This window comes from Battus philenor, unplaced genomic scaffold (genome assembly GCF_028537555.1).
Source record: "Battus philenor isolate CCGP_79_NKW_IND1 unplaced genomic scaffold, ilBatPhil1.0.hap1 SCAF_13, whole genome shotgun sequence".
In the NCBI taxonomy this organism is placed as follows: domain Eukaryota; kingdom Metazoa; phylum Arthropoda; class Insecta; order Lepidoptera; family Papilionidae; genus Battus; species Battus philenor.
In genome coordinates, this window is record NW_027181675.1 from 4,765,022 (window position 1) to 4,783,795 (window position 18,774).

General features: G+C 30.4%; 3 protein-coding genes across 3 annotated transcripts in view; 1 reads left to right on the plus strand and 2 right to left on the minus strand.

Moving 5' to 3' along the window:
- The window catches only part of LOC137933452 (uncharacterized), a 29,605-nt gene extending 21,973 nt beyond the window's left edge, over positions 1-7,632 (minus strand). The window contains exons 1-7 of the mRNA XM_068777406.1: positions 7,474-7,632; positions 6,966-7,108; positions 5,537-5,701; positions 4,331-4,529; positions 1,389-3,548; positions 376-516; positions 165-305 (exon numbers count right to left, since the gene is read on the minus strand). Coding sequence (XP_068633507.1) covers positions 165-305; positions 376-516; positions 1,389-3,548; positions 4,331-4,529; positions 5,537-5,701; positions 6,966-7,108; positions 7,474-7,632 — 3,108 coding nt within the window. The remainder of the gene's footprint in view (positions 1-164; positions 306-375; positions 517-1,388; positions 3,549-4,330; positions 4,530-5,536; positions 5,702-6,965; positions 7,109-7,473) is intronic.
- An 823-nt stretch (positions 7,633-8,455) lies between these two features.
- LOC137933453 (uncharacterized) lies at positions 8,456-10,893 on the minus strand. Its single transcript, XM_068777407.1, has 4 exons — positions 10,870-10,893; positions 10,436-10,544; positions 9,229-9,367; positions 8,456-8,666 (listed from the first exon to the last, which is right to left on the minus strand). The coding sequence occupies exons 1-4, from the start codon at positions 10,891-10,893 to the stop codon at positions 8,513-8,515; spliced, it is 426 nt and encodes a 141-aa protein (XP_068633508.1). The 3' UTR covers positions 8,456-8,512.
- Positions 10,894-14,908: 4,015 nt separating this feature from the next.
- On the plus strand, positions 14,909-17,422 carry DCTN5-p25 (Dynactin 5, p25 subunit). Its single transcript, XM_068777373.1, has 4 exons — positions 14,909-15,049; positions 15,128-15,315; positions 15,403-15,514; positions 17,069-17,422. The coding sequence occupies exons 1-4, from the start codon at positions 15,002-15,004 to the stop codon at positions 17,267-17,269; spliced, it is 549 nt and encodes a 182-aa protein (XP_068633474.1). The 5' UTR covers positions 14,909-15,001; the 3' UTR covers positions 17,270-17,422.
- Positions 17,423-18,774: the final 1,352 nt, after the last annotated feature.

Consider the following 18,774-nt stretch of genomic DNA (forward strand, 5'->3'; position numbering starts at 1 on the left):
TACAAATTGCTCACTCTGAGAAATGTAACATTAATTTATTTCTTCTATTAGAATGCTATAGGCCAATAACATCTGACAATATAAAGTCTACAGATAATAAACTATTTCATCAATACATTATTTATTACTTTTGAATATGAATCATGTATATAGTATACACTTACATCTCTATGTTTCTTGACATTATCATAAGTTATTTTTTCGAATCTTGATCTAAATTCTTCTAAACACACTTCGAAATGATACCACTCTCGTGGATAGCGTTTAATGATTTTAAAGAAATCTCTTCTGTTTATAAAAAGTACCTGCAAAATAATTCCAGAGATAATCGAACAGACCTTTAAATTATTAATTATTTTCTGTTTGTAGACGTACCTCACACTCTGTGTAAGCCACGTATGTCCTGAGTGATGGCTTATTAAAAAATACAGATGTAAATGCCATCATATCGCCTGGTTCATAAAAACTTTTAATTAATTCTCCTTTGTCGTCATGATATTCACCTCTAACGTATCCCTGTTTTTTAATAAACAAAATTGTTCATGTAATTGTTAATGAAAATGGTTATTTACTTGATCTATGATTATGTATCCCTTAATTCATTTCTATTTTTTTCTCTGTTTCTTTATACTTTCTGAGGCAAGTGCGATTTAAGTCAGTTTGATGTCTTTATTGATTATTCTATTATATTTATAATAAATATTATACCTCATTTATTTATTATAAATACATATATTACATATATTCTATATTCATATATTGTATACGCTATGTACACATTAACTACTCATTATTTATACTTTTAATATTTCCATACTAGACGGTTGTGATAGATTGCCTCGTGTGATAAAAACCGCCCGCTGTACTTTTTAGCGTGTACAATAAAGAATAATATATACAAAATTAATAAATTAAAATAAAATAATGTAATTAGTTTATGATCCTAGAAGTACAATTAAAGATTATACAGTAATCTCCCCTTTTATAAAAAATAATTTTACAACGCGATTTACACCTACCGCGTATAGCTAATGTTCACCTTCTTATAACATGGGGACTTCCCCCAAAATATTCGTGTACTGTAAAATTTATTATTTTTTTTACACTTAACATATCGCGGGATTTCCCTCATGACGTTTAAGTTGATTTTGTTTTTGTTTTAACATTTACTGATTTACACAGTTCATAATTAATTTCGCGTATGTTTGTACATTTTGCCAATTGTGTTTTGATACAATTAAATATACTCGAATTACACTCTCTTTACCGAGAAACGTTAGACGTAAATCATTTGCTCATAGCATGTTTTACGGGGTTATACATTTTCCTATAACGCGGAACTAATCAGCTTTTATTAGAGGAGATTATTTTACATTTTCGGTTCTTACCTGAACAAGCCAAGTAACGTTCTTAGGTTGGAGACCAAATATAATCAGTGCAGATTTTTTCGGGACTATAATAAATTTAGCGTGATACGCAAGGTCTCTGATAAGAGCACTTTCGGCAAATGAAAAGGGACGTGACTCCCTTATCAAATTTTCAGCAACTTCGCCGTGTACTTTCCAATATATATCATACGGTTCGTTTTGTAAAAGATTAGGATACAAAACATCAATTCCCTTATAATATTTCCAGTGACATATCAAATATCTATGTAACCGCTTGAGTAGATCAGGATGTATCTTGAATTGCTTATAATGTTTCGTAATGTTGATTGCGAAGTATTGATAATTTGACACACCTGTATTATTAGCGTGATATACTCCAATCAAAGCCGCTTTACAATATAAGAAGATCAAAAACCCCGCATACATAAACACAGTTGACATATAAACATCTGGCAGGTTCAGAGGAGGATAATCAGCAAAAATGAATTCCAAAAGCCAGGAAATGAAAACCTCATACGTGTGTGTGTTGTCGAAAGTACATACATTCACAGAGTTCTTTTTATAACAATATTTTTCGCCGAAAAATTTGCTAGCATTCAGTTCAGGAATAATTTTAACTGCCGCATACGTTATATAACTTGACACATATCCGAATACAAAATGAATTAAACACACTTTGGTTATAACGTGGAGCAATGGATCTCTTCCGAAAGTCCAATTTGAAAATAGAACATATACTTTTAAGAGTCGGTTAAATTGAACTATATAATAATATTCGGGTTTTCCTATTAGTATCATTAGACTCTCGAACCATGTTGCTGATAATACATCAATGAAAAATGGCACGCTTTTGGAACGTGCAAACATAACAGATGCAAAATTTACACACATAGTCTCTTGATTTTCCATAGAAGTTATAAGTGAAACGCAAACGTCTGATACATAAATAAAGTCAGCCCATAACTGAAAGAAATTAAACCATACTGGTACAACCGTTTTCGTTATATTTGGGGGATAAAGTATTAAAACGAGGAAAACAGTAATTGCAACGATTGTGTTCCATACTACACTAAAACTAGAATGCGGCACCAAAATAAGAGGAAAATTGACGCTAGCGAACAACGAGTTGCGTGTCAGCTCGGAATCCGTACACAGAACCAATTGACCGATATATTTAGAACAATGATAGACTACTTCTTCACCCGGTATCTTCAAACAAGCCTTACTGTGTTGCTCTTTTGTTTTCCATCTAGACACAACGTTCGATATTTCCCACCATCTCTTCTTAATCCACGCAATACCCTCGTCCTCAGCTCTATCTAAACCCCTCACGTGGTCTTTACAAGTGTACAGTGTATGCGCATGCTTTATTTTATTTTTTACACGCTCTAGTATTATCTTTCTGTCTTCAGGAAATTTATGTAACGACTTTAGAATATCACCACGTGTTAAATATAATACTTCGCAATAAGTTAAACAACGCACGATTACTTTATGTTTCATAGGCGGTAAGAAAAAACTGACATCACCAAAAATAGTTCCACTTGTCACTGATAATATTGGTGTTATATCATCGTCTCTTGAAATTAGTTGAACTATTCCAGATTTTATATAATACAAGTGTGTTTGACAATAGGGTCCAACAAAAAATTTTGATCCTGGTAACTTATAGTCCATGTGAATATAATCACATAACCATCTTTGGTATGGATTAGATGTCCGTCTCAAAGTCGGGCTATGATGGAATACGGACCAGACAAGGTCTTGTTTGATATCTACTCTTAAATATCGAGGTAACTCCGTGATAATATTAGGAATACGTGTAATTCCACCATGCTTTTTCCATACCAAAGCATAAAAATTATACACGTCCACATATGCTTTCGACGAAGGATTTCTTCTTTCTGTTTCGCTTATAATTATATGTACTCGTGGATAAAATGAATATATTGGTCGTAATTTCATTAGAGCTTCGGATATAATTTTGGGAAAAATTATGAAAGTTGCCAAAAGATAGAAGAAAATCATAAGTATAATAAATAGGAAGTATTCTTTTAAAGTTGATGCTTTAATTTCATCAAACATATTGTTTACGGGAAATGAAAATATAAATGCGGCTGCGTAGATATACGTAGAAAATATTTCATTATTACCTTCAAGCTGAAATCAATAAGACTTAAATATAACCTTAATTTTACTTATTTTACCTATACTCTAAGTTATACACTCTACATTTCACAAGAAGAATAAAAGTTTATTTATTAAATGCATGGATGGAAAAATAGTGGGAATAGAATCAATATGAAAATCATTCTATCTTATTTAAAAAAATTCTGTTTAAAGACAATACCAGGTTTTATTTATATTTCTCCGCAATTAAACTTCGAACCCAATATCGCAGTTTCCTTAATGTCTATTTTTATTTATGTGTTCTAGGAACGTTGACAGTTTGTACTATAAGGTTACGAGTTCGTGTTTTTTTAATTATTTGTTTTTTCTTGTATGAATTAAATAAATATTGAAACCTTTATTAGTCGAATCAGGAAAAGAGATCCATAGACGAATAAAAGTAACACATAGACCAGCGGATTGGGAAGTTAAAGTGGCAGTAGGCGTGGAACCGATGGCCGCTGGAGCCTTAAAGTTGAGTGAAGACTTGGAGCCGACTAGCACAACCTAGGACGACCACCCCCGCAATGTGGACTAAAGACCTAAAGGTAGTCGGAAGATCCTGAACGCAGATGGGTTCAAAACGGTTGTACTGGAAATCTATGGTAATAGACCGGATTCCGGAACATATGCTTCAAAAGAGGTAGAGCCTTAAAAACAGTCTTATATTGAGCTAATTTTTGATTTCGATTCAATAACTAAATTATAGCACTTCACTAAAATGATGATGATAAACCTGTATTTTATTAATGTATTTAATACATTTAAATCACCTTGTACATGATAAACTTTCTCCAGTCTTTATAATTACTGTCTGTATCACAAGTATCGCATAAGCCGATGTACGTCAATAACATCAAAAAACATGTGATGCAATTAACAGTGATAATATACATTATTGTGAAACCAGCACATAATTTAATATAGTCGTGTGTAGTTAGTAGCGAGAAATATTCAGCCACTCTGTAAATGCTGAAATTAATAAAAACGTGTTGTATTAATCAGTTTAAAAAAATTCCGTGGTTCAATTAAAAACTAAATATACATTTAATTACACAGATTAATGGTTAATGTACACCCTTACCTAAAAGACAACGATTTCAGAAATAATAATTTTCAGAGTGATCACTTCATACTAGTGATAAGAAATCTAAAGAAAAAATATTTTTGCTGAAAAGTAAGCTATGTATACATTCACCCATTTAAATCTTTTACAACTTGCTTATGCTTATTCTCTGTTGAAGTTGTTGCTGTTAGCCCGAAGGCTTTCACAGCTTCATTGGAACTGAGTTAACGGAGCGAAAGGGTCCGTGAACTTGCTTTTACAACTATAACAAATTACCCTGTATACTGTTTTTCACGAAGAACGTAATTCGATTTTGGTGATAACAGTAGGTAAATGATAAATTAATTGACGCATGTATTGGATACAAATAATTATGACGATAGTTATATGTTAATTCTTCAAATGTTACGGAAGTAACAATTTTATCAAATTAAAAAAAATATATATTCACTTATTGGCTATCAGTATCTGTGGTACATACTTTATTTAATAATAAAAATTTATCATGTTATAGTCTGTTGATTCAATTTTTGAACCAAACAATTTATAAATCATTCCATTAAAGTAATTAAGCCATTAAAAACATACAGTAAATAAGATAAACTTAATAATATTTAATAAGCTTATTATACAATAATAAGCTCATATTTATTTTTAACAAATCGAGCAATTTAGGACTCAGGGCCGCGGGTCTCCTAGAGAAAACGGTTTAAAGAAATCAATATTCTTAGAGTAGCTTTATAATATTGTAATATTAATAGTCTATACGTTCGAAGAAATTGCTTCGCGTGATTTGTGACCGCCCATTGTACTTTTTCTTTACTATTATGAATCCATTTATATATTTTCCGGCGTGTACAATCGAGAATATTATATTAAATTGAAATCAACTTCGTATATTTATTTTACTTACGTCACAAACTCGATGAAGGACAATATGTTAGGCCACATTTCTATATCGGAGCAAACAACGTGAATCATAAGACGAAAAAACGGAATGAGACACAGTATATCAATTAAAAGCTTAAAAGCTGATTTTGGTAGAAATTCGCGTCTCATAGCTTCATCTGTTACTTGTCTGTTTTAAAACAATATTATTTAAATCACTACAGATTTACTTACAGTAAACTATAATACATGGTTACTCAACAAGAACTTTGTTTTATTCATGCCTCTTTAGTCGTAATGTCCACGGCTGGACAGGCATTCTGCAGAGATGGCTAATGGATCGGTTAAAAGCAAACAACGTAATTCGATAAATTAAAAACAAATTACAATCTTAGTTATTGAGCACTTGAAAGTAAATGTTTAAAATATAGGTATACGAGTATAACTACAAAAGAATTATTTAATCGAATCTACTTACAAACCGAAAATTTCAAAATTATAAACATGAAGTAAATGTAATATTGAAGCCGTCTTTTTTATTTTTATTTTTTGAGATGTATAGACATTTTTCTGTCACTAATAATAAATCAGTAAATGAATGCTATCACGCCGCCAAACACCGAGCTATACGGCGACGCATAACGAGAGTAGCATGGGCACCAGAACTGACCATAATATGACCACAATTACTCTGATAAAAAGTGCACGATTAAGAAGAAAATTATTTCCATTATTTTTAATTGTCTGTACCTATATTTCCATTTAATTTGTTCTTACAGCATTGCCTAGCATTGCCAACCACTCCAAAATGTTATTTAACCTAGTTTATTCTAAGGAACAGGCTGTGTAAAGTGCGGTGTTTTAATAAACAGTAAGTTTTGGTGTAATTCGGATGTTATAGGAATAACATTAACTAATATTATTGTATACGAATATTACTAAGTGGGATATGACAATCGTGTATCATTTAGTAATAAATAACTTATTACTAAATTACTTAAATCACAAATCAAATTAACCCTTCGCATAATTTTACAAAATTAAGGCAGTCAGTGTGGTTATGCGGCCAATTTAGATTAGATTTTAACAAAACTGGATTAATTTTTGTGCAGCCATATTAAAAAATAAAGATATTAATTCGTGACTTTGCATTATAAAAGCTTAAAATACGGAATAAACTTGCCCATATGAAAAATTTTTATAATAGTATTGACTAAGTGGCTTGAAATTGTATGTATTGCCGTGAAGGAATCTGTCCAATATAATTGGTTTTATTTCTGATAATTTCCAAATCTCACTCCTAATTCAATAGAAACTCAATATTGATATAATCTCTTTATTTTATTCGGATGCGAAAAATTAAGTTCTTGTCAAAAATTCTTTATATAGGCTGTCCTAAATGTATTGAATGTGTTAAATTTCTTATAATCAAAGTAAAAAATAATATAACTTACCTATGCATTATGTGAAGGCAAGTATCAATCCCGTATATAAGATCAGAACAATATACATAGAAATATTTTATTAAACATAAATAAATGTCATGATCAAGCACATCCCAACAGTATACGATTGGGTAGACAGACTGTAATGGTCCCTGGAAGAAACATTAAGCTTTATCATTTAAAACTAGTGTTTGTCAATTTCTACACTCTTATTGTTGTTGATATCTTTTTAAACATGCACCGTACGTGAACAAATTTTAACGTTTTTTTTTTTAAATAGCTAAACAATCCTGTACTTTTATCTCGAAAATTATTATAAAAATACTAATAAATTTGAACAGGACCAACAACATCTTATTCAAACTCCAGAAGTGTAACTTCTATCAAATAAAATATTACCCCATACCTAATTTACAACTTTTTACGTCATTTTATATTTTCTCACCCTATATAATAATATTCTTTCTTGAAGAACGAATTGTTTTTCATAAAAATCAAAGAAGTCAAAAAAACTTACGAATATACTTTTTACTATAACCGATAAAAGAACCATAAATTTGAAAACAGGATGAAATGGTAAAAATAACAAATTGCTCCAACGTATATTAGAATCTTCTAAAAGCGCATAGTCATCATCTTCTTCCTCATAAGGTTCAATTTGCGTTGACGATTTCATTATAATAGGTTTTATTCATACATTGGATTATTATTTTTAATAGAAAAATCTTAAATTCGTGTATTTCAGTCAAAACGCTTATGTAATATAACTGACGTTTTGTTAAAAGCAAAAATTTAAGAAGATGGCATAACAATAAAAACTCTTTACTTTATTCTCACTCTAAATAATCTGGTTAATTACGCGTTGTTTTTTTGAGAATAATTCTTTTATAAAAATGTTTTTTTACTTCGTGTGTTGACACTTCTTCGTTTCCTCGTGACTGACGGTAAGAATGTCAGTTTATGCTTTAAGCTGTTCTATTTTGTGAGAGTTTTAAGGAGTAATGCACGTTAGCTACAACAGCTTTTGAAATTTCGTCAAATAATTATTGAATTGATATTTTGAAACGTGTAAATAAAACCATATAAGGTTAATAGAGATGTTATGAATTTTTCAAATTTAAAATATCTGTTGTTGTACAGCTACACTAAACACCCTTTCAGGCAGACGGCTTTATCATTAGGCAAATTAAAACATTATATAAAAAAGCGAAGTGTGAATATCGCGTAGGCAATTTTTTCACTTTATGTGATTTGTGTGTATTACACTTTTAATCATCATTCCATTACTTTTTCATTAAATAAAATATTTTTCCTTTTTTGACATAAACCAGGATCAACCTCGCTTTTTTTAAAAGAAATCTTTTTCAGTGAATTAAAATTTCATAAATATGGTACCTTTTCTAGGAATCAAATTTTAGTACATAATTTCTTATAACAATGAAATGTGTACTTACATTTTACAGCACCACATTTTACACTAAAGGAAATAAGTAAAAAGCTAAAAAATAGAGTTATTTATTCAATTAAACAACAAAGTTATTAGAGAAAATTGTCAATTAGCCGATTGCGGCGTATTCTTTGAATAGTTTAGTGACGTGATGTTGCGCGACAGCAGCCCGGCGCGGCAAAGTCGACACGTCATCTCCTGTCGCCGGTCGCACGTGGAATGCTTGAAAACGGCTCGTTCCGGGTAACATACGTCCTATTACTCTAAAGTAAAATAAAAGTACAATGTTATTAACAAAATTCATTAATTGATAAATAATATAGTACAGTGCCATCCATAGTATTGAATGAAAGACGAAACGTTACGGAGATAGACCATACAAATTATCGTTAATAACTATATGTCTTATAAACTGTGTCTGCTTACAATTATGTATGGGTTCCAATCGTCTATATTATAAAAATAAAGTTGAATATTCAAGACAAAAAACAAATCGAAGTATTTTAAAAATTTTAATAATATTATACAATTTAATTAACAAACAAACCTAACCGAGATTTCTGTAAATGTTAAAATGCTTTGAACAAAAAACAAGAATATAAAAGTCGTTTTAAAGGTATTATATTTAATTCTTTCATTTATTTATTTCGGCCGATATATCACTAAAGGTATAACTCGCATGAAATTAATAACAAATACTTGTGAATTTTGTTAATCAAAATTTTATTTTATTAGTTATTTATTATTTTTTTAGTTAGTATATAAACAAAATATAACCACAGAGCTACTACCACATTCCAAAAAATAAAATACAAATCGACTAACCTCACCATACAAGGCACTCTGAACTCCATCAACAAGAAATCGATTTCATAATAAACAACTTGCATTGCGGGGCCATTTTCGTCTCTTATCACTAAGATCTTCGCGCAAGATTCGCCACGTCTCACGTTGACGCATTTAGCTGAGGGATACATGAAAATTTAATGTGGATTTACATAGATTCTATTAATATGGTCAACAGAAACAATAAAGCAAAACGTGTTTGTTGTATGTTGTTTTAAACTAAAAAGGCTTATCTGTGCCATCATTTATCATACATTATTTGTGTGACAGTTATAGTTAAAACTCGTGTAGTAAAAAAATATTCAAAAATCAAAAATAGTTGCGAATAAATAATATAAATTTATACTTTTATTTTTAATCGGGATTTGTACAGATAGTTATTTATATGTGAGCAATTAAAATATTTTGCGATGAACCTAATTTTCTATACCCAATTTTTACGATTTGTTATGACAAATTGTAACTTTAATGCAATAGTAATACGAAGTACAGATAAGACAATACAGACGTCATGCTATTTTTAATGCGATGATTGCTACTAAAAATGTAAAATTATCACACCCATAGAAATAAACCACGTAGAATAAAACAAAATAGTAATCAATGTTCAAGGGTCGTGCACATAATCTGATCTTGTCAAGTAAAAACCATATTAATATACAGTAATTGTAAATAATATCTTTCTGTAAATATAACAGACAATGACGATTTTTTAACATGGTGTATATTTAATTATTGTAAAAAAATATTTATTACATGTTAAATTATAAATATATTAGAATAAATGAAAATAGAACAATCTAGAAGTACTATTTTGAAAAAAAAGTAATGAAAATAACTTATTTACGAAAGGCTTAATGAGTTATTAATAAGTAAATTATCAAGAGGAATTATTTAAGTAAACCCAACTTGCATATATGCAGGCGTATTTTATTGTTTCACTCGCACATGCTCGAATAGTTATTATTCCAGCCGTAAGATCTTCACTAGTGAACATTGGTCTACCCCAGAGATTTCCAATAGGACGGCGTGAACACAGGTTTTCGTAATAAGCCAACACTTCTTCAGGTAAAAATGCATTAGATACGATCATTACTTATGACAAATACCCACCCAATAGTCTCCGTTCTGATGTTATACACGCACAAAGTTATTGCATTATTAAATTAACAAAACAAGAACTCACCTACAATTTCGTAAAGTATTAACACGTCAACTTTCTGTAAAGCCTTGTGCCATTTGAGTACTTTCTCCACAGGCCCGGAAAATACTCTTGTACCGCTTTTATTTAATGCCTGTACAAATTATTTTTACCATTCAATTTTAATTTTACATATATTTATACGTAGCTTGCTAATGATCAAAGGCAATGCGAATAAAAGAAACGAATGGTTTCTCAAAGTAAAAAGAGTACGTTTAAGGTATAGGCGTAAAATACAGATTATAAATAGCAAACCTTGTGTTATTTTTTTTGTTATGGTTCAAAGAGTTTTTCAAGTTACTTTTTTGTATTTGTAATCAAAGGAAAATATAATGAAAATTAATAAACTGTATTTTCTAAGATAGAAACTATTGAATATGACAAAAAATTTAATATTTAAAAATTTCAGATGGACTTACTTTAATCTTATCAAACCGCGACATTACTTTGCTTTGCTCTTCATTCTTCACAAGAGTAGTATCAAAAGGCTTGTTTGTTTGTTCTAAACCGTAAAATTGTCGAAGAGTTAAAAAAATCTTAATCGAAGTATAAAATAAATTATATAAAATAGTTTTTTGTTAGTTTTTAAAAAATATAACTATGGGATATTGTGTGTTATAATATCCCGTGAGTATAAAGTAGAGTATTGTTTTTTTTATTAACAATAGCCTAGCGGATCAGCAAATCGAAGTTGCAGGCCGCGTAACGTTGTAACGGGCAGAACAGCCGCTGGAGCCTTATTTTGTAATGGATACGTAAATACCTTGTTACACTACAGTGGATAAAAGATCATAGGGGCTCCAGAGACAACGATGCTGCAGATGACCTGGCCCGGAGGGGCTCCAGAATTGTCGTTTACGGCCTGGGGTCCCTCATCCCACTACCAATGGGTAGATCTCTAATAGCGGAGCGTACTAGGAGTCACCACAGTGAGCAATGAACGAGCCATGACGAGTTCCGATAAGCAAAAGAGTCAATGCCTACCATAAGCTGCCGGCTTATTAACGCTCTGTTCCGACTGTCGCGACCCAGACTGCGTTTGGTGGCAGAGACCTTAACCCGTCACGATCTTTGTAACAAACATCTTATTACATTATGCGTTACGGACAGTACTTTGTGCAGAGCGTGCCTGGAGCAGGACGAGACTGGTGCTCACGTACTACTTCGGTATAAGGTAGTAGCACCCTATAGGGCTATCCATCTCGAATCGCCGAGGTGCCTCTCCGAGATCACCGGCAACATCAAATCCCCAAGAAAGAGTGGCGTTGGTTTGATTAAGACCAACAACGACGTAAAATGAGCGCACTGCTACTGGACAGGACAGGACAGGAATGATTTTTATATTATGTTCACGAAAATGTGAATGCGATTTTTTTAAAATACATTTATTTTTTTTCACATTTAATTAATTTAGTTTAATTAAATTGTAAACAGGTTTACTAAATAAATCGATATGAAAAAAAAATATTTAAAAATTACCATTTGGAGTCATCGATACAGCTTTCTGATATTTTTCTTTATTAGATGAAGTCGATGTTGATGTTTCGCCATAAACGAAAGATTGTTTAGAAAAAACAACTTTTCCAGGAGATTCTTACAGAAAACAAAATAGATTAGTAATATATATTTTATTTATTAATTAGAGCTCATACTGAACAACGATATTTTTTATTACCTTTAGCAACATGTGGTGTATAAACATGTGCTCTCGGGGAAGGCTTATGAGCATCCATAACAAAGTTCGAATCTTGTGCTTTTTGGGTGAAAGTGCAACTTTGTTGGCCGCGAAAGTTCTGTTGTCCTAGTCAGCATTAAAATAAGTAGTAGAAGTATGTGAAATTTTTTATTAAATATTGCTAATAATTTACCAAATTTTTAGTAATATTTATTCATCATCATCATCGTCATATCAGCCGATAGACGCCCAATTGAAAGCCTTGCAGTGGGCGTATATCGATTCCAATATTTTGTCAAAGTATACTGTGTTTTATATTTTGAAATAGATTATTATAGCCACAACTTAACCTTATATATATATATATATATGTATGTATATATATAGATATATATATATATATATATACATATATATATATATATATATATTTATGTATGTTTCGTGGAATTCCTGCTGTTTTAAAAAGTACTTGATATAAAGATCTAATACTTGAAGTTTAGGTAAAAATTAAAAAATGATATCTTTAACCTTATCCATAATAAACGCAGCGGTGACAAAGATATTTTAAATTGGGTAACTTAAACATCCACTTAAAGATATTATATACCAAATACTTCTAATTTTTATTCTTTTAGCGAAGAAACGTAAAAAAATTTTTGTGTACTATGGCACTTTTTTAATGACCGAAATTGAATATCATAAAAAAAATTAAAACATTACTATTATTAAGGTTATTATTTACATACATTAGATTGTTATGGATAGAATTTATCAATTATTTTTAAGGTTGATATAGATATGTTGGTTTCCACAAAAATCTCAAGGTTACATATTACCTGTGATTGCGTAAGAAGTATCATCAGAATATGCTGCTAAATACCGAGGATCGTTTCCGGATACATTGTAACCTGGATTATGTAACATCTGTGGAGATGAATGGTGTATGAAAGAAGGTTTATTAAAAAAAATTCACAAACAAAATGATTACGTCAACAACAAAGTTAATCCCTTGTTCTTCGTAAACAATACCTCAATCTCTGCTGCAGCGTCCCTTTGACGTTGAAGTAACCTTAATTAAAATGTTAGGAGTTTTCGTGGCTTTGCCGAGATGAAAAAAGAAAACATTTAAAAAGAAGCCTCTGTAAGTTTAAAACAAGGCAATTACGTTATCAAACTTTTTATTCAAAAAGTATGAGATGACTTTAATGTTTTTTATTTGCCTACTTTCACACCAAATATGATTATTATTATTATATACGTTTTTACATATAAGATATTTCCGCCTATGTATGAACTTCTCATTATATGGTTACAAAGCACGAGTTACAGAACCCTCTAAAAATAACCCAACACGTGTGTGTAAACACGTGTGACCTTAAAGTTATTTATAGATTTTTGACTACGGTTCGCTGAAGTTCTATTCTACTAGAACCTTCTCCGTAGTATAAATAGATGTACCTCCCCATGTCGACGGTTCAGTGTTGTTTTTTGAGTTATAAAATTAATATCTACAATCATAAAAAGTCGTAGCTGTGTTATGTCTATTTAGACATAACACAGTTACGTCTTTTTATTTTTCTACTTACATGAGCGGTACTATTTGTCCATTGAACGTTTGATAAATTGGGTCCATAACCATCGTAAAACGCGTTTTCGGTTCTGAAATGTTTTCAATTTTTATTTTTTTATCGAGTTAATTCTTTTGCAGAGAAAGTTCTACGGTATATTATACGCGTATTTAATAAAATTACTTACTCAAAGGAATTTGCACGATTGCCATTAAAGTTTGCGGATGAGCAAGCATTTAATTGAAATGGCTGCTGCCGATTACCTAAGAAAAAAACAACTTGATAAAAAAACATAAAAAATATATATCGTTAGTAAATTTTAAAGTTTTTAATAAGGATATTTTACCGGCTTCTGATCTTGGTTCTCGTTTTACGTAACGGTCCATAATATTAGTGATAAATCACGCAAACGCTATAAATATATTTTACTATGCTTATAAGAAAATTCCCGCCTTTTGTTGAAAAAATAAGTTTTTTTATAATTTTTTTTTTTCACTATTCGTCAATGGCCTGCGTCATTATTTTTTTATTATGTCTAACTTTTATGAAAAACTGCATTTTTCTTTATTTATTTCTAAAAAGATTAAATTGTAATAATATACTAAGACCATTATTTATTTTTGTAACAAAATTATTTAAAATTTAAATTATGCAGAGTGAAAACTTTTACTATCAGTTTTAAAGAAGCGTGCGAGTAAAAATTGATGTTTAAATTTGTTCGCCTTTACCTCGACAAAAAAAGTTTTGAATTAAAAATATTATACGTGCACTAAAAATTTACTATTAAAACATAATACGTTGCAAAAAACAAATATCTATTCGTTTTCATTAATTTTGTAGGTTTCTCATAAAAATTCAATAGAAAAAGGGAGTCTAGTTGTGCGTTTTGTCTAGTTTTCCTCAAATAGCCTTAAATAGAATATTTATGGTTGTCTTGTTCATTTATTAATTTTATGAATCGAGTTCATTTTTCTACACATTTTATGAACAGATATCAAGCCTCCCTTTACATAATATTTATGAAGAAAAAAATTGTCACTTACACAAAATAAAACTTGTTTCACGAAGCAAAATATGATAAATTTTTTTATTTGTAATGTTTAAAATTGTGTTTTTAAAATTTTTTATTTAGATATTATTTTTGCATTTGTAATGTCATGCGACATCAGCGCACCGTCTTTTGATTCTGACATCTGTCAATTGGTAATACTGACTAAGATACATTAAACAAAAAAGACAATATTAAATAGTTTAGTCACTCGAATAAGATAAAATAAATATTGTTGAAAATTAGGGTTTATTATAATGGAGCTTCAAGATACATATTACAACAAATCAGAATATGTTGAAACAGTTAGTAATTATATGAACAAAGTGTTTCATGTTTATTAGTTCTATGTGATTTTCTGTTTACTTAAATTTTCGTTTTAGGCTTCCGGAAATAAAGTAAGTAGACAAACAGTTCTATGTGGATCTCAAAATATTGTATTACATGGAAAAGTTATTGTTCAAAGTGATGCTATTATAAGAGGAGACCTGGCAAATGTGAAAACTGGAAGATTTTGTATTATTAGCAAGGGATCAGTTATAAGACCACCTTTTAAAAAATTTAGTAAAGGGTAAAAACTATTTATATATTTATCGATGTTAACTATATATTCAGAACAATTTAATGTTATTTTAATCATAAACATCTTTCTTTCCAGAGTAGCCTTCTTTCCTCTTCAAATGGGTGATCATGTTTTTGTTGGTGAAAACACAGTAGTTAATGCTGCCGTTGTAGGATCATATGTATACATTGGGAAAAATGTTGTTATAGTAAGTATATACATTAAAAATAAAGACCTTCAGTAATTATAACTCGACTTCTAAAGTCTCTTAGTTATTAAATTTAAATGGCTGCATGGCATAGGCCTTTCGCAAAGATATTTATGGGGGCTATAACACATTCGCCACACTTTGTGGGCAGGTTGGGAATCCATGATAATTTATGTACAAAGTGTGAATTACATAAGATTGTATACTGGTGAAAGGAACCCATAACCTACAACCTCAAGTCTCAGTCCTCTACTCCTGGGCTGCCACTGCTCACTGCTAATGGGCTAGAACTATCATAGTCCTGCAAATTAATTGTTTGGGACAGTTTCGACAGTAAATGATAATATCAGCGTTTACACTTCATATGTTTATATTTTATCCATTGTAGCTTCATCATTGTAGCGTTGAATGTTCATGTTAAAGTGCTGCTCTTCTCTGACCTTTTCACTCAGTCTCATTTCCTCTGGGCAATAATCAAATTATTTGTTTCAAACTAGTTTTTATAAAGAGGTAAGATATTTATGTAAGCATAAAAATTGTGGATTATAAATCATAAACAAATATTTAATATAACAAAAGACCAAGATTTTTTTTTCCTTTCATTCATTTATCTCAACCAATAGACACCCACTCTATGGCATAAGACTTCCCAAAGATCACCACAATGACAGGTCGAGTGCTGTCTGCATCTAGCAAGTTTTTTTCTTTAATAATGATCAATGTAATTGAAATTCAATACTCACATAAACCAAATTGCTAAATGTAAGTAACAAACCGAGATGAGAGTTTATCTCGGAGCCTGCACCTAGTCACTCCATGCAAGAAGCACCTGAGTTCCATATCATATTTACAGCCTCATAATTTCATAAAATTAATAATGTATGTAATGTACACACTAAACTACCCTCTCCTTCAAGTCTCTCATCTCCATCTAAAGGTTTTCTGGTAGAGATCGCCTTGAGCAGTAAAACTGCCTCTTGTATCTGATTTGTTTCTTTTTTTTCCTCTATTTATTGTTTATGGTGTACAAAAAAATATTAATAAATAAATAATAAAGCAGCCAGAGCCCGGATTACAGTATATTATAGTCACTGTAGAAAGATTGCAGTTCTGCACTTTGAAATCTAGGTGTTATTAGGTTGGTGAAGCTGTAGACTCAAATGTGGTAGTTATTGTAATACTGTTTGCAAACATTGCAAAAACAATCATACAAGTAATATACATCTAGAGGAAGGTAGTAGATGTTGACTTAGAACACACAATTCTACCTAGTAGGGGGAATTATTAAGATATATATAGTATAAATAATAATTATACAATATATATATATCTTATATTTTATATACTATAAATAATAATTAATAAGATTAATGTAGAGTCATTTATTAAGTTTGTGAATTGGGCAGCGAACTGTTAGTAACATATTAAGATGCAATGGATAGGCATTTTCATAATTTTAGTAGCATTATTTTTTTTGGTGGTTAAAAATATGTAATGATTCAAATTTCACTTTATAAATTGTTCATTGTTAAAAACATAAATATACAATTTCAGGGCCGCAGATGTGTATTAAAAGATTGTTGTATGATTGAAGACAATTCTGTGTTACCAGCAGAGACAGTTGTTCCGTCATTTGCAAGATATTCCGGAAGCCCTGCTCGTCATGTCACAACATTACCAGAAGCCATGCCCGATCTTATGACAGAATTTACTAAAAGTTATTATCAACACTTTCTACCAACATCAGTTAATTAAAATATTTATATAAGAAAATAATTATAATTTATTAAAAAAGCAAGTGCAAGTGTAACAAAAGGTTGCTTAAAAGCTTTATTAAATGTGTATTAATTAAGATTGCAGCAAATTAAAAATTTACATAAGATGGTTTGATTAAATTATTTTATAACTCTTCCACATGTGAACAAATAATAAAATCACTGTCACTAACTAGCTGAAGGCTTTTTTTTTAAGTATACAGTGTTTAAAAAATAAAATTAAATATTAAGATGTATGTATTACATCATTGTACATGACTTATAAAGAATGAAATACATGAAAACTCATCAGACTTATTATTTAATTTTGTACATTTAGCATCATCTATTACATAAAAAGAAAATAGAATGTAGTAATTTAACCATTATCTTATCTCAACTAACTTATCTGACCTATAAAAAGGCTAATTTTTTATAAGCAATGTAACCAACATTTGACACAATTATTACATTTGTAAAAACCACTGGTTTAGTAGTTACATTATAAATTCATAAAAATATGGAAGCCATATCACAAAAATCGCAAAATTGTTGATCATTTACTTAAGGTAATAAATCTTGTGATGGTAAGGTTTATTCCTAGAGACAAAAAAAAATTTGGCAGGTTCAGGTTTAATAGTATGTTTTGTCTCCCTATATAAAGACCACCTAGGTAGGTACCACTGCATCCCTAACACTATTTTTACAGTGCAGAGATTTAAGAACGTCTTAATCGTAAACTTTAACTGAAAGGAGCATAATAGTCTTGCTGATAGAAAACCTACATAATAAAGTGCACAACATTAACAAATGTTGTCACAAGCCATAAGGCGCGTGATTGTTGGAAAGCTTCATGACATTATTCTTCCATAGATATATATTTCCATGCAGCTTTGTCAATACAAGCAAAACAATCAAAGATTCTCTACTGAACCATGAAATTTATATAAGACTACCTAAAGCTCATTAGTCCAATTTCTCACCGTCGGGTGAACATCTTGCTTGAAAATTAGTCCATATTAAAAATGCGTTAAATAATCATGGTGAGAACTATAATAATCAACCAGATCAGACAGAACGACCGGTTGAAGGCATATTTTCGAACACAACGACCAATGAGCAAAAGTGATATACTTGATTCCTTATTGTAACGGACTGTTCCTTATTCCTTTGAAAAAAAAAATTGTCTCTCCATCAGTTAAGAGGACGGATTATTTTAGAAAGCACCTATGTATTGACAAACGCCAGCGATGCGAACAAGGGAATGCAATGAGAAACAACATCTATGTGGGCATATGTAGAGTAGTACAGTACTCCTAGACTCATCAACGCCGTGATGAAATAACTAAAATATTCACCGGATTATTCAAATTCTGAACGTTACATATAATTATGGCGATGAAGTTAATGTAATCCTATAATTAAAAAAATGTGAAATTTTTAATTAACCTTTTAATGTAAGTAACAATTAAATTCTTTAATGAGTAATAATAATGAAAAGACAAA